The sequence below is a fragment of the Xenopus tropicalis genome, chromosome 5 (genome assembly GCF_000004195.4).
Source record: "Xenopus tropicalis strain Nigerian chromosome 5, UCB_Xtro_10.0, whole genome shotgun sequence".
NCBI classification, from domain to species: domain Eukaryota; kingdom Metazoa; phylum Chordata; class Amphibia; order Anura; family Pipidae; genus Xenopus; species Xenopus tropicalis.
The window spans coordinates 143,915,177-143,938,315 of record NC_030681.2 but is presented as its reverse complement, the minus strand read 5'-3'; the positions used below and the strand labels follow the sequence as shown (position 1 = coordinate 143,938,315).

General features: G+C 38.9%; 1 protein-coding gene across 1 annotated transcript in view; it reads left to right on the top strand.

The window, feature by feature from the left end:
* The window catches only part of apob (apolipoprotein B), a 35,957-nt gene extending 17,614 nt beyond the window's left edge, over positions 1-18,343 (top strand). Inside the window, exons 18-29 of the mRNA XM_002934492.5 lie at positions 1,056-1,267; positions 1,662-1,844; positions 2,732-2,853; positions 2,945-3,155; positions 3,262-3,437; positions 4,436-4,635; positions 4,861-5,000; positions 5,670-6,034; positions 6,182-13,783; positions 13,975-14,080; positions 14,758-14,941; positions 16,294-18,343. Of these exons, the coding sequence (XP_002934538.3) occupies positions 1,056-1,267; positions 1,662-1,844; positions 2,732-2,853; positions 2,945-3,155; positions 3,262-3,437; positions 4,436-4,635; positions 4,861-5,000; positions 5,670-6,034; positions 6,182-13,783; positions 13,975-14,080; positions 14,758-14,941; positions 16,294-18,096 (11,304 nt within the window). The 3' untranslated portion in view covers positions 18,097-18,343. The remainder of the gene's footprint in view (positions 1-1,055; positions 1,268-1,661; positions 1,845-2,731; positions 2,854-2,944; positions 3,156-3,261; positions 3,438-4,435; positions 4,636-4,860; positions 5,001-5,669; positions 6,035-6,181; positions 13,784-13,974; positions 14,081-14,757; positions 14,942-16,293) is intronic.
* The last annotated feature ends 4,796 nt before the right edge of the window (positions 18,344-23,139 follow it).

The window sequence follows — 23,139 nt, the reverse complement described above, 5'->3', positions numbered from 1 at the left end:
TTAAGGATTAGGGCTCTAAGGCACACAATGCAAGTGATGATCTAAGGGCAGTGGATCCCCAACCAGTGGCTCAGAGGCAACATGTTGCTCCCCAACCCCTTGGATGTTGCTCCCAGTGCCCCCAAACCAGGGAGTTATTTTTCAATTCCTGAATTGGGGGCAAGTTTTGGTTGAATAAAAACAAGATTTCCTACCAAATAAAGCCCCCTGTAAGCTGATAGGGTGCATAGAGGCTGCCTAATAGCCAATCACAGCCCTTATTTGGCTCCTCCATGAACTTTTATGGTGCTTGAGTTGCTCTCCAAGTCTTTTTACATTTCACTCTGGTTAACGAGTAAGAAAGGTTGGGGACCCCTAATCTAAGGTCTAAGACACACTGAGCTACTTGTAGCCTGCTATTACGGCTATTAAAAATACCCTGCCACAGACAATACTGAGAATTGCCTCTGCTAAAACACAGATAATTATAGAGATAATTATCAGTAATTATTAGTATTGTCAATTTTGTAGTCGCGACAAGTAGCTCTGTATGTCTTAGCTCTTGAAGTACACCAGTATCCTGCTAGGTCACCTACACATACCAGGACATACCTCTTGAGCCACGCTCAGATGTAAAAGGTGTTCGCGAGCCATACAAGAATGAAAAAAAATCTTTGGGGATGCCAAATAAGGGCTGTGATTGGCTATTTGTTAGCCCCATGGGAACTGCTTGGGGTAAAACTGTGTCTCCATGTTTCCAAAACTTTTCTCCAAGCCAGAAATGTAAAAATGGCACCTACTTTGAGGCCACTGGGAGCAACATCAAAGGGGGTGGTGAGCAACATATTGCTCACGAGCCACTAGTTGGGGATCACTTCTCTGTACGTTACACACATTACCACCACTGACCACCAGTTGAGCAAAACAAAAGAGCAAACTAGAAAGGCAGAGTGATATCAACAGCTGATATCCATTGAGAGTCTTATTAAGGTCAATCCACTTTTGCTCTTCATTTACCTCTAATGAAAAGTTCAGAGATGAGAAAACTTCTGAGTAATGTTTATTTGACTCCCTAGATAAGAGCAGAACTCTCTATGAAACCAGCGGTTGCTGTGGAATTTGTCACTCAAATGGGAATTCAGATTCCGGAGTTTTCTAGACACGCAGTACTGATGAATACTAATCTCTATCATGAATCTGGATTTGAAGGACGATTTTCCATGAAAGAAGGGCAACTTAAATTTTCCATCCCAGCACCAAAGACACCAACCAAGCTGTTCAGCATCAGGTACGTGTGATAATGAATCTTATTCATTATTTGTATTTTCTAGGCATAATAGGCAAGCCTTTTTATTAATTGATCCTGTATGTAAACATACCTAAATATGCTTAGATTGGAGATAAACACAGCCTTTAGGCAGTTTTGTATCCCAGAATATGAGCAGGGACTCACAAAGACCGGTGACCAGGCATTGTAAAGTAAATGTAGACATTTATATGTTCCTGTAATGTTTACTTACTGGTCTTGGGTTCATTTAAGTTCCTGCCCATATTCTAGGACACTTTGTACCTTCTCAAGCTGAAGGCCTGGGTCAGTGTCCATGTCTTTGTTCCTTAAATGAAGGAACTTCTTCATGTAATGGGAAACAGCAAAATTAACTAGAATTTGTTCTTGCTTTTAGAAATCAGCTTAACTTGGTCTTCGCATCAAAGACAGAGATCATGGCTTCTATACTTCAAAACCGAGTGGCACAGGCATCTTGCAGGCCTTTGTTTAAAGGAATAAATTCCTGCACGAATCTGGAATACTCCAATGCAAGTGGCAAGGAAGGCGCTCCTTACTTCCCTCTGACTGGAGAGGCAAGGTTAGTCAGACATGTTCTCTTTTCTTACAAAGAATACTTTAATCTGGAACCCAAGTGCATGCAGGTTAAGATTTCATTTGGTGGACCATCAGTATACTTCTTAATTAGTGATAAACTAATCTGGCCCGCTTTGTCGACAAATTCCCGAATCTATGGAAAAATTCACGAAACACCCCAAAATCCTGCAAACACGGGTGCCACATGTTTTTTTAATGCACATGACTTTTTTTACATGTCCACATCTTTGTGTGATGTGTCCGTGCCTTTTTTTGCCACCCCAGCGCCTATTTTGACACGACTGTGCCTTTTTTTGAAGCGACCACACCTTTTTTTGACGTGGTCGAGTCCTTTTTTGACCCGACCGCGCCTATTTTGAAGCAACTTCAAATTTTCACCAATGGTAAAATGCTGAAATTTGATGTGAATCCATGCCCAGTGAAAAGATTTGCTCAGAGGGTCGGACTGGGCCCTGGCTCTAGTGGGCCCCGGTGGCCCAGACCCAACCCTTGCGGCGCTCCCCCTGCCCGAACTCTCCTGCCCTGACGCGTTATATTTACGCGCTCGGGGAAGGTCGTCGGGTGGGGGGGCCTGCGAGGGGCTTTGGAGGGGCCCTGCGAGGGGGTTGGGGGGCCCTCAGGGGGGTACGCTATGGGCGCCCCGGTGGGCCCTCCACACCCCAGTCCGACCCTGTTTGCTCATCACTCTTCTTTGTATTTATCTTATCAACTACAAATATGGCTATTTTATAACCAAAAATGTACAATATATATCAAATATATTATATTGTAGAACGTTCTTTAGCTGGACCATATAATGGACCATTGTGGTTACTAACAAATCTAAAATTTTCTTCATAACTATCTAACTAACAATCTGAAATTTTCCAGATTTGACCTGGAGATTCAGCCAACTGGAGAAGTGGAAGAGTACTCTGTAATAGCAAGCTACAATCTGAATAGGGAAGATGAAGACATGGTTGATACGTTCATATTGTCTGCTCAAGCTGAAGGTAACTATATATTCTAACAGAACAGTGCCGTCTGGGTTTATTTTATAATACATAATATCAAAAGCTCAATATACATATCATTTAAATGTAGGATCAGGTCCATCTGATGCTAAACTGATCACAAAGTACAACCGCAATAAGGTGATCTTGACAAGCGACGTACAAGTTCCAAATTATGATGTGAACTTCGGTGCCATTATGAAACTAAATGATGAATCCACTGAGTCAAAGAAGTCATATGCTGTTATGCTTGATGTCCACAACCAGCAAGTTCCAGAAGTTACCCTTACTGGAAAGATAAGGTAATCCTAGAATGTATTATTATTAAGAATATTATATAGATCTTATGAAAAGCAACAGTTTGAAGCATGAAAAAAAAACTAATTATGGTTCCAATTCTTTTGGCAGCTATGATGGAATGCGTGATGCTCAAATGGAAGGCATGCTATCTATCCCACGCCTGAAAGTGCAATTAACATCTCAAGCTTCTCTACAAGACTTTGTACAGTCCCTCAGAATTCAGATGCAGTCTTCTGCTCAGATCTGCTCCTTGTCTGGATCTGGAAGTGTAGCCTTTACATATGGTACGTCATTGTTTCCAGTGGTGCTGTACCATATTGGTAACATAGTAAGTTAGGTTAAAAAAAGACATATGTCCATCACATTCAAACATAATGCCTATATACTGTATAACCTGCCTAACTGCTAGTTGATCCAGAGGAAGGCAAAAACCCCATCTGAAGCCTCTCTAATTTGCCGCAGAGGGGAAAAAATTCCTTCCTGACTCCAAGATGGCAATCAGACCAGTCCCTGGATCAACTAGTACTAAGAGCTATCTCCCATAACCCTGTATTCCCTCACTTGCTAAATCCATCCAGCCCCTTCTTAAAGCTATATAATGTATCAGCCAGCACGACTGATTCGGGGAGGGAATTCCAGAACTTCACAGCTCTCACTGTAACAAATCCTTTCCAAATATTTAAATGGAACCTCCCTTCTTCTAAACGGAGTGGGTGCCCTCGTGTCCGTTGGAAGGACCTACTGGTAAATAAAACATTAGAAAGGTTATTATATGATCCCTTTATATATTTATACATAGTTATCATGTCACCTCTTAAGCGTCTCTTCTCCAGTGTAAACAAACCCAACCCGGCCAGTCTTTCCCCATAACTGAGACTTCCCATACCCTTTACCAGCTTAGTTGCCCTTCCCTGGACCCTCTCTAACTCAATCATGTCCCGTTTGAGCACTGGAGACCAAAACTGAACAGCATATTCTAGATGGGGCCTTACCAGCGCTCTGTAATCTGCTTTGTCTTAATATGCCTATTTTAAAGCTTCTATTTACTTTTCTATGGTCATAGAAAGTAACAATGGATTTCTTACAGGATATATGACTATGGGAATTAACAATGAAAGTATTTCCAGAGAGGGACCACTCATCAATGCACAGCATTCACTAACTGGAGGGGCTTATAGACCAACATGGTTCTCCCTTACTGCAGCAGTCCAAATACCACATCTGCCTTAGGTCTTGGATTGGGGTCTTGATGTTAATTTGATTTGCTATGTTTTGTTTTTAGATAATGAAAAGATTGACCTAGAATGGAGCACGGAGACTAACACAAATGTAAAGAAGATTATATCTCAGCTTCCTGATGTTGAGTTCTCAGATGTCTATAATTATCCAGAGATGATGAAGAACTATGCCAACGAGGCTCTGGATTTCAAGGTTGCCCAGACTGACATGACAATGAGGCACATTGCTTCACAGTCACTGGTGGTAAGCGTTTCTTAATATTAGGTTAACATATGAGTGTTGGCTCAGGTACCGTTGATAAAGGTACATTATTATTATTGTTATTAACTGTGTCTAAATAGAAACCTTTCAGTATGCCCGAAAAATCAAATATACAACAAAAGATAGAATTCATACCAATATATAGAGATTCAGGCCATAACCTAAATAATTAGTACACTTGTAATTAAAGTTTAATTTTACCTGCAGGCTGCAAATAACTGGCTGAAGAAGACATCAAAAGATATCCCCTTTGCAAATACCCTCCATAATAAACTGACTGCGCTGAAGGAACTGGACTTTCCAGAATTGGGTTTTCCACCTCTTCCAGAGATACTCTTCCTGAACAGGTAAACGGGACTTAACCTGAAAGTGTTGAAACCTAAATTATATACTTAGGTTTGTAATAAAGGAAATTATATATACAGGTATGGGATCCCTTATCCAGAAACCCGTAATAAAGAAAGCTTCGAATTATGGAAAGCCTGTCTCCCATAGACTCCATTTTAATCAAATAATTCAGAATTTTAAAACTGATTTCCTTTTTCTCTGTAATAATAAAACAGAACCTTGTACTTAATCCCAACTAAGATATAATTACCCCTTATTGGGGGCAGAACAGTCCTATTGGGTTTATTTAATGGTTAAATGATTCCCTTTTCTCTGTAATAATAAAACAGTACCTGTACTTGATCCCAACTAAGATATAATTACCCCTTATTGGGGGCAGAACAGCCCTATTGGGTTTATTTAATGGTTAAATGATTCCCTTTTCTCTGTAATAATAAAACAGTACCTGTACTTGATCCCAACTAAGATATAAGTAATCCTTATTAGATGCAAAACAATCCTATTGGGTTTAATTAATGGTTTATTGATTTTTAGTAGACCTAAGGTATGGTGATCCAAATTACGAAAAGACCCCTTATCTGGAATACCCTTGGTCCCAAGCATTCTGGATAATGGGTCCTTTACCTCTACTGAGGTATGGTATTTCATACTATACTATTTTATTGCAGCAATGGAAGAATCAGAGGCATGTTTAGCAAGGACAGTATAGACATCACTATTCCATTACCCTATGGAGGAAGGACAACTAAACAACTGATGAGCATGAGATCCCCTCCAGTTGATATGCCATCCATTGGACTGAAGTTTCCCTCCAAGGAGTTCCGGATTCCTTCCTTCACCATCCCAGAGTCCTACCAACTGAAAGTTCCATTGTTTGGAAGTATTGACCTTTCATCAAATGTAAAAAGCAATTACTACAACTGGTCTGCATCCTACAGCGCCGGGAACACTCCAAGTGATTTCCCTTCATACAAGGCTGACTATGAGATGAAAGCCAATGCCATTTGGGATATTTTGTCATATAAAATTGATGGTAAGTGTCATTTTTAGAGACAATGATCATAGTGGTTTCAACTTAACATATGATATACATTACAGTTACTATGCATTGTTGGATGAAATATCTAATGGCAGACATTGACTTCCATTTTTAACTTTTTGTGGTTCTGTTTTACTCTAGGTGCTGCCGCTTTTTCATACAATCCAGATAAATTCGTACTAATGTCATATACCGGATCGGTCCTTCATAACCTTCTTGAGGCAAATATAAATCTGAAAGAAACATATAACTTCCAAAGTAATCCAATAGTGAAAGAAACCATCATGTTTGACGTCAAAAGCATACTGGGGGTTGAAGGCTCTTTCACTTCAGAGGCTGAAACAGCATCGACCAATAACCTTGTGACATGTGATTATAACATTAACGGGCAGTTTAAATTGGCATCATTGCTAACGACAAGCGATTACACACTGAGGGTTACTTTTAACACAGACAACTTGCAATTAAATACAGAATCAAGTTTTAATGTGGACTTATCTATTATTAAGTTAACAAATAAAATGTCTGCAATGATCCTTAGCGAAAGAGTAACAATAACTTCAACCACCGATGTTCAAGATGGAGCCCTAACAAATACTATGACCCTAGATTACCGAAACAGACAACTCACATATAAGTCAGATACAAATGGCAATTATTACAACTTGATTGGCCTGAATAAGTTTGAAGTTACTCTGTCAAGGCAAATGGCGGCAATTCGTTCTGAATACCAAGCAGACTATAAGAGAAACAGATTTTACACCCTACTTTCTGGATCTTTGAATTCCCAAGGCCTTGAATTAAATGCCGACGTCAGTCTTAACAGTCAAGTTAACCGGGCTGCCCACAAAGCTACTCTCAAGATCTCCCAAGAAGGGTTATCCACCAGTGCTACAACTAATGTTAACTTTAGTCCTTTGACCTTGGAGAATGACTTGAATGCCGCTATTGGATTAACAGGAGGAATGATGAAAATGACAGCCAATGGCCGATACAAAGAACATAACGCCAAGTTTACTGTCGATGGGAAAGCAGCTCTAACAGAACTGTCCTTCGGTAGTGTCTATCAAGCCACTGTTTTTGGCGTAGGCAGTAAAAATGTCCTGAGCTTTAAAATCAGCAAAGAAGGACTGAAGTTCTCCAATAATATGATGGGATCCTATGACCAAATGAAACTAGAAAACAGCAACGACCTGGTCATTAGTGGATCATTAGCACACTTTAATTCCAAACTTGAAAACGCTCTCAGCACTGACAAATCTTACAAGCATGAATTTGACCTACAGCTGCAGCCATACACCATGACAGCTATGTTGAACAATGAATTCCTATATGGTGCACTTCAGTTAAGTAACATGGGGCAAATGGAGCTTGCGGTGTTCAGTATCAAAGTGAATGGAAATATGAGAGGGGCTTTTGACAAAGACAACGTAAAACATTCCTATGCCTTCTCCTTCAGTGACCTGACAGCAAACGTAAAAACAGACACAGTTGCGAATATCCAAGGCACAGCCCACAGTCATAATGTAAATATGGAGATTGCCGGCCTTTCTGCATCATTCAGCAGCAGTACGAACTCTGAAACCAAATCAACGCGTTTTACTAATGCGATTCGTTCCGTGGTGGCTCCATTTACCGTGACTGTTGACTCTCATACTAATGCAGATGGTAGGTTAAGCATTTTCGGAGATCATTCCGGAGAGCTCTATAGCAAATTCATCTTGAAAGCAGAGCCTCTTTCCTTTAACTTAGTCCATGATTTCAGAGGGTCCACAAGTCATACACTTAATTCACGAAATAGACATACTACATTACTAGATTACAAGGTGAATGCCCTGGTTACTCCTTCGGAGCAAGCAAGTTCATGGAAATTGAAAAGTCAGCTAAACCAGAATACACACAATCAGGATTTCAGCCTTTATAACAACGCTGAAAAAATAGGCATTGAACTGAGCGGACAGACTCTAGCAGACCTCTCTATACTGGACGGACATATCCGAACACCATTTGGCGTATTTAATCCAATAGATGCTTTAAGTCTCAGAGACAGCGTGACTACTCCCCAGGAATTTAGTATTTCTGGATTTGTAAAGTACGACAAAAACAAAGATGTGCACGTAATTAATTTGCCCTTTATCGAAAACATTGGATCTCTATTTGAAAAGGTAAGGAGTATCTTGCTGACATCCCTGCAAGCTCTGCAGAACTCACTGAAAAGCATTAACATTGACCAGTATGTAAAGAAATACAAAATGACCCTTAACAAAATCCCAGAACAAATGAACGATTATATCAATAATTTGGATTTGGAAAGAAGGATTAATGAGCTAAAAGAACAACTGATTGCATTAACAAAAGACGTTAAACTTTCTTCAGAGGAGCTTTACAAAGCAATATCGAGCACTTTACAAACAGCTCGGGAGAACCTGATGTCTTACCTTTCTGGAATCCAACAATACATTCAAGAAAATTATGACCTGGAACGACTGACCAAAGCCATTGAGACACTTCTGCAGCAATTTATTGAGAATGTCAAGTCGTTGGAGAAGCAGTATAACATTCGTGAAAAAGCTATTGATATGGTCAAAGGCCTTCAAAATCAAGTGGAAAAGATCAATATCAATGAGTTAGGAGAAAGCTTAGCAGCTTGGATTAAAAATGTTGATGATTTATACCAAATCCAAGCTAATCTTCGGCAGATTCTACAAAAGATACAGTCTTTGATTCAAAGCATTAATATTGAACAAATTGCCATTAATGTTAGAGAATACTTTCAAAGTATTGACTTTTCAGAATACAGACAGAGGTTGATGAGGGCACTGCCAATCAATGAGATTAATACAGCAGCTGAATACATCCAAGATTATATTGTCATTCTTCTCATGGAATATGAGGTAACAGAGAAATTCAATGCTGTGGTGGACAAGCTGCAGGATGTGGTTTCAGAATATGAGATTGATAAGAAAGTTCAAACTCTGCTGGAAAACTTTATTCAGCTTCTCAACCAACAAAAAGTGAAAGAGACAATTAAGAAAGTAACAGACATGCTCACCAATATTGATATCAAAATGTATTACAGAAGACTAATGGCTTTTATTCAAGACTCTGTCAAAAAGGTGAAAGAATATGACTTCAAAAAGCTGGTTGATGACATCAATGAGTTTCTTAATGTATGTGTAATGAAGCTGAAATCATTCAATTATGAAAAGTTTGTGGATGATGTCAATAACTGGATACAAGAGGTGAGACAGACAATTAATGATAACATGAAAGCTCTAGAGTTGCCACAAAAAGCACAGGCCCTGAAACAGTATATGAATGATGTAAGCGTGATGGCCACAGAATATGTTCAGCAAGTGAGAGACACCAGACTTTCTGCTGTGATGCAGTGGTATGAAGATATCATGAGCTCCGCTATCCTAAACGAGCTAAGAACTAGAATACTCCAATACCTTGAAGATGTTAGAGACACAATAAACTCTATGAATATAAAGCAGGAGATTCAAATATATTTGCAAAAACTTAGCCAAGCTTACCAACGAATTGTGACATATGTGACAAATGAGTGGAAGAATATGTCTGAGAAGATTGAGATGTTTGCTAAAGAACACAGTATTGAAGAGTGGGCAGAAAGATTCAAGCTGTTCATCGAAGAAGGGTTTCCAGTGCCAGAAATGAATCTCGGGCTAATGACCATCCCTCCATTTGAAGTTAGCCTCCGTGCTCTCAAAGACGCCACTTTCAAGACTCCATCCTTTACTATTCTGTTAACTGATTTGCAAGTGCCATCAGTGGAAATTAATTTGAAGAAATTAAAAGAGATTGAAATTCCATCAAGATTTGTCATCCCGGAGTTCACCATTCTAAGTAGCATCAAAGTACCTTCATATGTGATTGATCTCCATGAACTGAAACTCAGGATTGTGAGAATAATTGATCAAGTACTTCACAGTGATTTTCAATGGCCATCCCCAGAGACATATCTGAAAGATCTGAAGATGAGTGACATGGGATTTCCTGCCATTACTTTCCCTGAAATGAACATGCCCAGTATGCAGATACCAGAAATCAAAATCCCCAAACTAAATCTGAACAACTTCCAGTTTGCTGATATTCAAATCCCTGAATTCCGACTCCCGCAAATTCCACACTCTGTTTCCGTCCCAACATTTGGCAAACTCTCCAGCTCTTTTATAGTAAAATCTCCGTTCTTGACACTTTCAACTGCGGCGGAAATGAAAAATGGCACCGTTTCTGAAAAGAACCCAGAATTCATCGCTTCTCTCTCAGCCACATCAACATCAATGATTGAAGCTTTGGCCTTCAACCTAGTGGCCGATGCTCGTATTTCAGCCCCAATGTTGGAGCAGCTCATTCTAAAGGAAACAGTGGCGGCATCGAACAAGTATTTTAAACTTGATCACAACAGTGAAGCAACATTTGCTGGAAGTTATATTCAGACAAAGGTACAGACAGTTGCTAGTTTGAAAACGGAGAAGAATGAAGCTTCCTTGGACAATGCCATTCTCGTTAGGCTACAAGGCAGGATTACAGCAGAAAGCAACACTAAGTATTCTCATAAACTCAACATTCCTGAGTTTGATATCTCAAGTCAGCTTGAGCTTCAAAATGATGTTGAGTCATTTTTGGAGGCAGGCAGAATCCTACTCATCTCTTCTGGCAAAGGCAACTGGAAATGGGCCTGTCCCTTGATTTCAGATGAAGGTACCCATCAATCCAATCTCAAATTCAACATAATGGGATCTCTTGTAGAGTTGTCCGGCAGTAATAAGATAACTGATAAGTACCTGAAGCTCGACCAAGCTTTTAAATATGATTCAGCCTTATTAAGTTATGTAAATGTTGATATAACTTCAAAAGCCGAATCCCCTTATGTTGGAAACAGTATTATATCTGTTAAAGGAAGTGGCCAGCTTAGTGACATGACATTAGGACTGACAGCAACTCATAATGCAGAACTTTCCGGACGCGCAACTGGAACAATTCAAAATGCTCTCACATTTGCGGCAAAGCCATTTGATATAAACCTGTCTACTACAAACAATGGAAATCTGAAAGTTGGCTTTCCTTTAAAACTCACTGGCAAAATTGAGTTCCTGAACAACTACAACTTTATACTCAATACAAATGTTCAGCAAATATCTTGGCAAGTCAATGGCAGATTCAATCAATATAAAGTTTCACATACGATTTCCGTTGGCAATAATGAAGACTCTGTTGTGGCCATTGTAGGAATGAATGGTGAAGCAAACCTTGATTTTCTGACCATTCCAATAAGCATCCCTGAAATGAATGTTCCATATACGTCAATGAAAACACCTGAAGTAAAAGACTTTTCTCTGTGGGAACAAGCTGGTTTAAAGAAACTTTTAACAACTACCAAGCAGAATGTTGACTTGAATGTGAAACTTCAGTACAAGAAGAATATGGACGTGCATTCCATTCAGTTGCCTCTAGATTCCTTATATGACTCCATAAATTCCAACATGAAAGTTCTTACAAAGAACTTTGAGAAGGGAAGGGACAACACACTCAGAATGCTCACGGACTCCTACAATGAAGCAAAAGCTAAGTTTGACAAGTACAAGGTGGAAAATTCAGCTGGTAAAGCACCAAGAACCATAAGAGTACCTGGGTACACCATACCACTCCTCAACATTGAAGTTTCCCCTTTTAGTGCAGAACTTCCGGCATTTGGCTATGTCATTCCAAAGGAAATCAGCACACCAAGCTTTAGCTTGCCTGTGATGGGATTCTCCATACCAACCTACACAGTAGTTTTGCCATCATTGGAACTCCCTGTCCTTCATGTACCAAATACTCTGCGCAAACTTACACTCCCCAAATTGAAACTGCCAAGCGGGCCACACACCATTTCTATTCCAGCAATGGGAAATCTAACTTATGATTTTTCATTTAAATCCAATGTCATTTCATTAACAACAAGTGCTGGACTGTATAACCAATCTGACCTTTCTGCTCGCATCAGTGTAGCCTCAACCTCCATCATTAACGCTCTGCAGTTTACCATAGATGGAACAACAGGTTTGACACGTAAAAGGGGGCTAAAATTAGCCACTGCTCTTGCTGTAAAACATGTATTTGTTGACGGAAAACATGAAAGCTCAATGTCACTGGGAAAAAGAAACATCGAAGCATCTGTAGTAACAAATGCAAAAGTGAGCCTACCCATAATACAACTTACATTCAAACAGGAGCTGAATGGAAATACAAAAACGAAACCCAATCTTTCATCAAAAATGAGCTTGAGTTATTCCGAAAATGATGCAATAATGGTGAGCAAAGGAATGATTGATCACACTTTGACTATAGAGGGTCTAACATCTTATTTTTCCATGGAGACAAAAACCAATGGAGATATAACCGGTACCCTTTTAGGCCAACAAGGCTTTTCTGGAAAGTTCACCAATGAAGCCAACACATACCTTAATTCCAATGGTCTTAGATCATCTATGAAATTAGTAGGCAGCTCTAAAGCAGATAGTGTAGGAAACCTAGATGTAGCAGAAAACCTTGCAGTAGAAGCAACAACAAGCCGAATTTATGCAGTGTGGGAGCACAATGGGGAGAATTATCTAAGAGTGACACCACTTTTCACAACCAAGGGATTGCAAAACTGCAAAGCTACATTCGAACTAGCTCTTTGGAGTTTGCTGGCAAATCTCCAAGTCAAGATCGAACAACCTAATTCAATGCTTGAAAATTTAGCATTAAACCAGGAAATTTTACTAAGTGCTAATGAGGAAAAACAGGAGATCGGTCTTAACGGGGACGGAACTTTTCACACCATTATTTTAGCTCATAATGTGAAGCTGTCCAATGACAAGACAGATGCAAGATTTCAGATTGATGGGTCGCTGCAAGGGCATGCCAGTATGCTAAAATATGTTATCTTGCCAGTATATGAAAAAAGCCTTTGGGAGATCTTGAAGTTTGATGTTACAACAAGTGAAGATAAACAGCAATACTTAAATGTATCAACATCAGTGACTTACACCAAAAACAAAGAAGGGTTTTGGTTCCCGATCCCAATCAATAAGGTGGCAGATGGATTCGTTATTAAATTCCCTGCTGTAACACTGAAACCACCGCAATGGATGAAAGACCTTCCAAACACAATGCGCGATATGGAACTCCCAGAAGTGCCATCTGTTCTCGAAATCCCATCTTTTAAGGTTCCGTTCACAAATCTGAATGTTCCATCCACTAAACTGGACCTGAACAACATAAAGATAAGTGAAATCAAGAGCACTTTGCCATTTGACATCAACTTACCTTCACTGCCACAGATTAAGTTTCCCAAAGTTGACATTACTACCAAGTACATTACAGTGGAAGAGTACAAGATACCTTTCTTTGAAGTCACTATCCCACAACATCAGATTACACTGGCCAGGTACACACTGCCCAAAAGCTTTTACAACATAGACTTTAACAGCTTGGTCAATAAAATAGCAGATATTGATTTGCCAACGATAGAAATACCAGAACAGAACATTGAGATCCCACCAATCAAAATGAACTTGCCCGCTGGCATTTTCATCCCAGCTTTTGGAGCTTTGGCTGGAACTGCACAGCTTTCTTCACCAATCTACAATCTGACATGGACAAACAAAATGGCCAACAATGCAGATGGTTTTGTGGCTTCAATCGATGCATCTAGCAGTTCTACACTACGTTTTCTGGAATATGATCTTGATGGTAAGTTACACATCTATATATAAATATATAGCTTACATCTGTATTAAGAGATAGAAATTACCTTTTCTAAGGTGGTTTCTCTCTTTTTCTTTTCACAATCTGTTTCTCCATAACTTTTCCCTTTCAGCTAACTCATACATACACATTTACACGCTTTACAGAACGGAATAACATTTTTTTTTTATCTGTAGCATCAGCAAGCACAGCACCAACAAATGGACTTGTTCTACAGGGGACATTTGCACATACTGATCTAAGCATAAACTGGAAGGACGATATCAACTTTAATGGTTTAAGGTAACCTTGCTTTTTGTTACTACAGATACACAGCTTAGTGCCCACCACCCCCTTTGATGTTCCCCCCAGTGGCCTCAAAGTAGGTGCCATTTTTACATTTCTGGCTTGGAAGCAAGTTTTGGAAGCCTAGAGACACAGTTTTACCCCAAGCAGAGCCTCCTGTAGGCCAGTAGTTCACATAGGGCTACCAAATAGCCAATCACAGCGCATATTTGGCATCACCAACACTTTTTACATCTTAGTGTGGCTCATGAGTAAAAAAATGTTGGGGATCCCTGGCTTAGTGCATGATGATTTTACTAAACATAAATCATGATCTAGTACCAGGATCTAGGTAGTTCAACTTTCAAGTTGTACTATTATAAAAATGCCTTGCAGTGAGGCCTAACTCACAAGTCCTTAGAAGGATAAGGCTATATATGAATGTGTGTGTGTATCAATGGCTATCTATGAAGGTGAGTATCTATGGCTACCTATAAGGGTGTATATATAATCACTGGGGTTCATTTGGAGGGATTGAACTTGATGGACTTTGGGATTCAATATGTATCAATGTATCTCATCTATAGTAAGAGCTGTTACAAGTTGTAAACCTAGGCCGTCAGATGATGTGCCTAAACTGTTTATTGAAGCATTCTCGGCCATTACTGATTCTTAGCCCAATTCTTCCTTTTTAGGATTCCTGGACATAACATTGATATAGACATCAAAAGTCCAACCTTTACAGATGTCCAAATACGTAGTCAACAGGAAAATAACAAAATAACTTCATCCGTGTCATCTTCATCTGCCGGCACTCTGGGGCTTGTACTTGAGAAGGAATCCTCAGCCCTGAAAGGGAAACTCTTTAGTCGGTCCTTGGTGAGTATGCATAGAAATATCCCTTAACAGCGATGAGCTACTCAACTATGAACCGAGGGTGGTCTCAAGGTCTAAATGCATTAATAACTGACATTGTAATGGATTAATTAGATGAATCCAATCAAGATTTCATCAAGGATGAAATGTCTAGAAATCCTGCAGGTTTCCTCATTCAAACTTGGATTATTATGCCCCTTAAGGGCAGATTTATTACAATGTGAAATTAGAACTCACTACAGAAAAACTCCACTTTCTAATAATTCCTACGGGATTTTTAGAAGCGTATTTATCAAATGGGACTTATAACCCAACGATAAATACATTGGTGGGTAAATAAATTTTTCTGTGGTCATTTGTAATCTCACATTTTTATAAATCTGCCCCTTAGGGGCCCATTTACTAATAGTTGTGGGCTTTAAAAAGTTTAAGTTTCAAGTTTTTTTTGAAAAAAATTAGCAAAAAAACCCCCAATTTATGACGCATCAAAACTGTGACAAATCTGAAAACAAAAATACGCCATCTAAAAGCAGTCGAGGTCTGTTGAAGTCAATGGCAACTGTGCTTTTTCAATCGGCTAATCATTCTTCCCTTTGTGGTTTTAGAGGTTTTCGGGTTTTTTTTTTACTATTTGTGCGACAAAATGAAAAATTAGTATTGTTCACATTTTTTCTGTGATTTTTTTAAAAGACTGTTTTAGAAAATGAGTTGATCCATGGATCTGTGGATTCAAAGACCTCTAAAACCACTAAAGTGGGAATGTTGATAAATGGGCCTCTTAGGGGCACATTTACTAAACTAACATTTCTCATATTTTTATTTTTGAAAATTCGACTAAACTCACTTCCACGAATGTCTGACATTTACAAATAAATCCAAAGGGAAAAAGTCAACACAGGAAAAAGTCGCGGAATCTGCTACTTTTTGGAATTGTTGCCCCAAGAACTAGAATTTTTTCAATTGTGTAAAAAACCTAAAACCTCTAGATCTAGTATAAATAATTTATACTATTATTTCAGTCATCCAACATGGTGTATCTAGTATAATTTATACTATTTATACTAGATATACCATGACCTGGATGAATGAAAATCTTCATAGCCTAAAACCGAGGCAAAAGAAGGATCTTCCAAGGAAAGGGAAGGGACATCTGCCATTAACTTGTACATGATCTCGGCAACTTTTAGCTGGCAAATTGTCGAATTCTGAGTTTTAGCCGTTTGGACACATAGTAAATCTCGAAAAAGTTTTTTTCCTCCACTTTTAGCTCTAAAAATCAGGAGAAAAAAAATCTGACTGTTAGTAAATGGTGTAAGTAACCTGTACTTACTTTTCTTTAACTTTTTTTCTTCTAGTCAACACCAGGAAAAGACACATTAATAATGAAAGGTGAGGTGTCCCTTAAAAATCCTGAACGCATTCAGTACAAAATCAACTGGAGAGAAGAAGCAGCTATGGATGTACTTAATGGTTTGAAAGAAAGGTTACCAAAGATTTCCAACTCCATCCATAATTGTGTCAATAAATACCACAAGGAGCATTTTGGAATGGAAATCAGTGAAGCAGGTCTAAAGATGAAGGAAAATCTCCAGGATAAAATTGCATCAACCTACAGATCTACTGCCAATGAGATCAACAACATAGAATATCAGTTGCAGTCAACAGCCAGAGGAGCCAGTGACAAATATAATGAAATCGTCAACAGTGCCCAAAAATGGTATCAAGATCCAAAGGATATGTCAATGTTCTTGAATGATGGTGAATATAAAGACAAAGCCATTGAATTAGTACGCGCCTACCAAAATAAGATGAAAGACTTGATTGATGCAGCTATTAAATTTGTGAAAAACACAAGATTCCAGTTGCCAGGACAAAGCAGAAAGTATACAGGTGAAGAGCTATTTAACCTTGGTATGAAAAATGTAGCGAGCAACATTGATGCGTTTTTTAAAGCCATGCAACAAATTTATGATGCATGTGTTCAGTATATTAACCGCACTGAGCTTAAAATTCCCGGTACTGAAGTAACAATCAAGGGCAAAGAAATTACAGATGCATGCAAAAGCTTTAGCGCTAATCTGGAACGAATGACCAAAAAGGCCATACAGGACCTTCAAGGCGTAAGTCTAGAAAGTGCACTCAATCAGCTTAAAAGTTTTATACAGGTGATCACTCAGAAAACAGTGGATATGATCAAGGCTTTGCAAACTAAGAATATCGAAGATGTCAAACTTCAGTTTCAGCAAATGTATAGCGATGCCATGAAGTCCGATTACGCGAGAGAACTTCAGAACTTAGTAGAAGAGTTGAAGAAAGCTACAAGCCAGCTCCAAAAGTATGCCCAGACCGGACATGAAGAACTTTCAGAAAAGTTGAAGCAGCTGCAAGTCTATGCCAAGGCACTGCGTGAAGAATATCTAGATCCAAATATTGTGGGCTGGTCAGTGAAGTATTATGAGATAGAAGAAAAGGTCATTCAACTGCTGCAGAAAATCGTTGATTCACTAAAGGATCTGTCATCCCAATATGGAATTAACACTGCAGAAATTACAGAACAAACAAAGGACTTTGTTAAAAAATATTACCAACATGCTAACGATTTGCTGACCAATGCTAATGGACAAGGCAAAGAACTCATAAGGAGGGCTTCAATAGATCTTGAAGATAGAGTAACTAAGTGGTCTGCAACTGCCAGGCAACTTTCACAAAATGCCAATAAGATTCTTAATGAAAAACTTCAAGCTACATCTAACCTGTTTGTAAATTCATACGAGAAGCTTATTGCCGAGGCAAGCCGACTCATTGACATTATCATCCAAAACTACAACTCTTTCATAGAGTATGTCAACCAGCTTCTCCAAAGCATTCAGAATTCGGCCACTGAAGAAATGAAGACCTATATATCCACACGTAAAGGAGAACTTAAGGTTGAAGTCCCTCATCCCTTTGACTGGAAATCCTTCGATGAAATCCCGCATTTAAGAGAGGACATTATAAGCAAACGAGCAGAAATTGCGCGCGCCATGGTACTGGATGGCATCGACAAAGGTTCTCAGAAATGGGAAGAGCTGCAGCAGTTTATCGAGAGACAACTTCAAGAAGGGAAACTAACTGCAGAGCAGATCATTGAGAACATTCGGAACTGGCAAAAAAACTGAGCAGGCTGTATATTATGGCATAGCTGAAACGTAGGCTTTTGTGTTGTTTGCAAGTACAGTAGCAACAACCGGTTTACACGTCCCTCAAATGTGTGTTTTTGTGTGAACAATTCAAAAATTTGTTTTCGTTATTGTAAGCTAATAAAAAGATTGTTTCTTATAGGATGGCATTATTTTTAACTATTATCATTTCATTGTTTGCATTATGCAAAATCATCATTAAAATGAGGTTGCATCATTAAAATCATATTCAGTGGCTTTTCTTTTTCATCTTAAAATCAACAAATTAAGATTTTTTTTTATTTGTGTATATCTACGATACCATCTTGGTTCTGTGCACGTTTTATGATGAGGGCCAATAATCCCATATACAACAAATCGGTGGATTGAACCATTTGGCGTCATACAAGAATTTTATGGACCACAAGGGTAGGATTGGGCCACAAAAAAGGCATTTCCCTGAGTACCAGAGGTGTGGGAGGGAATATATGGTCAATATAATCCCAATAGTAGATGGTAGTCTAATGTGACATCCAGTAGATGATTTTGGTATTGTGTAAGAGGTTACATTTTAAACCAACACATAACTCAGTGGTTTTCAGACTTTTTCAGTTCAGTCATCCCTTTATGGTTTAACATATATTTATATTACTATATCAACCATATAGCCATAGTTACATGAGTATCCAGCATGAAAATCTCATTCTATTGACCTTCAAATTAGACTTCCAGAAATATCTAAGAGATAAATTGACATTCTTTTCAAACCTGATCAACCATAATAAGTTTCAGGCCGAACCCTCTGCCCCAGTCCCTGTTTAAGGGGCAGCACCCAGCTTGGGGACCCAGCATCTTAACTGACAGCTCAGTGCAAAGTTATTCTTTAATTTGCACACACAATGTGATATATATACGGAACATGTATGCTGGAGACTTCTGTGGGTCTTCGGGAACCTTCCCTAATGTTGATCATCGTATGTATTTATGTATGTATGTATGTATAACTTTATTTATAAAGCGCCACAAGGGTACGCAGCGCTGTACAATCTTACAATATACACAATTACACAAAGGGAGGACAAGTGTTATAATAAATACAATAAATAAGTATAAATACACAGGGAGTAAGTGCCATGTGGTGTGAGACACAGTAGGAAGGAGGTCCCTGCCCCATAGAGCTTACAATCTGAGTGTTTGGGTAACATACAGGCACAAACTGGAAGGTAAGAGTGCACCAGGTATGGGCATTTGTCCTTAAGCGCAGGACTGGGCAAAATAATGTTTTAGTGCTCCAGAAGGTAACAGCTGAGTTTTACCTTAAAGAGAGTGGGTGAGTGTTCCCTACGGAGGGATTCAGGGATAGAGTTCCAGAGGGAAGGAGCAGCGAGATAGAAAGGTTTAAGACGAGAGAGCGCAGTGGGTGTGGATGGTGTAAAGAGACGGAGGCTCTGAGAGGAGCGGAGGAGACAACCAGGAACGTGCATAGAGTACAACATTTTTAGTGATTGAAGCAGTGGTCGAAGAATTCATTCATGCTTCGTGTCTACACGAGCAAGCATATTAGAACTCAATGAGAGTCAATGAAAACACAAGACTACTTGCCAAGAGGTTTTATACAGGACACAGAACTCCAAGGTAACTCCATATCCATATATTATCCACATAATTTACAGCAGAAGGTACATTATCCTTTATATTGCACACATTTAAACAAATAAAAACACAGACACCCAAATGCCTGTGTAGGTACGCAGTGGTATAAAATGGATTCTTCAACCACTAAAAATGTTGTACTCCAAGATAAAAGCCTATTTCAGGCTAGAGATCCCATATTGCCATGGATGAATTTCATTGACTATGTTGGTAGAACATACAGATGGTTTTTGTGGCTCCCTTTACATCACTCCCATCCCATCACAAAATTCATTCTTTCACTGTTCCTACTACTATACCCCTCAAAGTGCTATTAACCCTACATGGACTGGAAGCAGTGACAGAGAATACAGGCATACAATGTATAGGGGTTGGCTGGCAGTCAGAAAAAAGTGGAGCAAAAGAAATAAGAATGTATAAATGGCTACCACTTTGTGCTGCCTCTTTGTTCTCTAGAGGAACAGCTGGGAATAGAGTGGGTTATTCCTTGCCTTCTTCAAGGGGGGTATATTGAAAATTAAACTTGATGGACACCTGCTTTTGATATTGTATGATTTAGCATGTACAAACCAGAAGATATTCTTTCTGAATTAATTTAAAAAAATGACTTTTTTAGTCATTTTTTAGGACATACTGTTCTACTGGTGTTCAATTAAGTTTCATATTTTCATTTGATTACTGGGCATATTCTTTGCTTCAGAAAATTCGACATTCCTCTGTCTGCAGCTGTAACAAAGGCATCACTAGAAATATAGATGGGATATATTACATGTATTAATGCCTAATGCAGATTTTGTATTCCTGTACATGTATGGAGAATAAATGGATCTTGGAGGCCCCAATAATCACTGAAAGAGTGCATTCTGTCTGTACAGGTATAGGACCCGTTATCCAGAATGCTTGGGACCACCTGGGGTTTTCCGGATAAGGGGTCTTTCCATAATTTGGATCTTTATACCTTAAGTCTACTAAAAAATTAATAAAACATTAATTAAACCCAACAGGATTGTTTTGCCTCCAATAAGGGGTAATTATATCTTAGTTGGGATCAAGTACAGGTACTGTTTTATTATTACAGAGAAAAGGGAATCATTTAACCATGAAATAAACCCAATAGGGCTGTTCTGCCCCCAATAAGGGGTAATTATATCTTAGTTGGGATCAAGTACAGGTACTGTTTTATTGTTACAGAGAAAAGGGAATCATTTAACCATTAAATAAACCCAATAGGGCTGTTCTGCCCCCAATAAGGGGTAATTATATCTTAGTTGGGATCAAGTACAGGTACTGTTTTACTATTACAGAGAAAAGGGAATAATTTAACCATGAAAAAAACCCAATAGGGCTGTTCTGCCCCAATAAGGGGTAATTACTGTATATCTTAGTTGGGATCAAGTACAGGTACTGTTTTATTATTACAGAGAAAAGGGAATCATTTAACCATGAAATAAACCCAATAGGGCTGTTCTGCCCCCAATAAGGGGTAATTATATCTTAGTTGGGATCAAGTACAGGTACTGTTTTATTATTACAGAGAAAAAGGAATCATTAAACCATTAAATAAACCCAATAGGGCTGTTCTGCCCCCAATAAGGGGTAATTATATCTTAGTTTGGATCAAGTACAGGTACTGTTTTATTATTACAGAGAAAAGGGAATCATTTAACCATTAAATAAACCCAATAGGGCTGTTCTGCCCCCAATAAGGGGTAATTATATCTTAGTTGGGATCAAGTACAGGTACTGTTTTATTATTACAGAGAAAAGGGAATCATTTAACCATGAAATAAACCCAATAGGGCTGTTCTGCCCCCAATAAGGGGTAATTATATCTTAGTTGGGATCAAGTACAGGTACAGGCACATATACATGCTAGGTCACATCAGCCAATGAATGGACAGAGTTCTGCCTTTTCCTCCCACACTACTTCCTGTTACAGTTAGAGCTGCATCACTTCCTGTCAGCTGATCTCTGAGGGGGCACACAGACCATCACTAAATGGCGGCTCAAGGGAAAGGATGTTAAAGTGAAATATTTACTGATATATATATTCTAGTTTGTTAAGATTCTTTAATAGGCCACTTAATATAAAATAAACTATCTGTTGGTTAAGTATTCATTCTGGGGGTATAGTTTTCCTTTAAAACTCTGAACTCACTCCCAAATCCCACTGTTTTTAACCTTCTTGCTAAGCTTTCAGGAGTATCTACTAGAGTAAAGAGACATTCTCATCAAACCTCACCCCAAATGGACCTCAGTCACAGCCAGATAACAAGTACGCAATAAAGGAATTAGAATTAATTAATTTTATCCCAAAAAGAATTCAGGAAAGTACTTGACAATTTTATTCAATAATTAGATCTGATCTTTAAAAAAATCCTATATGGGCAGGTGTTTTTTACTGCAGCTGGAGAGGATACATACGTCTGAGCTCAGAACACACGCATTTATCATCTGCTTTATATGAATGACTTTCTTCTTCAGCGGGGCATATTGTTCCTTCGATTTCTTGTAATTTTTTAACAACCCATTCTGCTCTGTGTTATAATCCTGAACATGTTATTGCAGCTCATTTTTATAGGACGTTTAGATTTATCACAAGCGATTAGCATGGATGTTTGGATCTTTTTTTTTTTTTTAAAGTCTGGTAAATTAAAGCAATTTCCTAGCTCATAAATCCAAGGGCCGCCATGTTTAAACAGATTCCCATCACGGACCTTTTGTGCTAGAAACGTTTGTGCCTTCAGATGCGCCGGGTCACCTACACTGTAATATGTCAGCAACGTCGCTGACTTTAATTCTGCAATGAAGGACAATAACGATACCTGAGCATGTTGCTGCCATATAGTTCAGCTTCCATGAATAACTATGGGAGTGTGGAGCCCATGACTTCTTTAAAGGAGAAGGAAAGGCTAATAAAGAGTTAATCTCAAGCTGCAGGCATACCTTCAGTTCTCTCAATAGTGCCCTTAAGTCTCCCCATATTTCTCCCGTTCAGATGATCAGAAGCCTCATAGGAAAAACGAACGCTGAGCTGTGTATAGAAAGTTCCCATAATGCCTCGCTCCTGCACCAAGACCAAGACCCGTGTACATGCTCAGTTAGTTAGACTATGGGGCACATTTACTAATCCACGAACGCTCCGAAGGCATCCAAATGCGTTTTTTTTTTAATGATCGGTATTTTTGCAACTTTTTCGTCGCCGTCACAACTTTTTCGTATTTTCCCCGACTTTTCGTCACCTTACCGAAATGGTCGGATTGAACGAAAGAACGTTCGTTGGAAAGGATATGTCATTTGTCATCTGGAGGTACTGGGTAATGGGTAAGCACACAACAAAAACCCCGGATGAGGCCATGGTGATGTGCAACTCACAAAAGAAGGACCCAG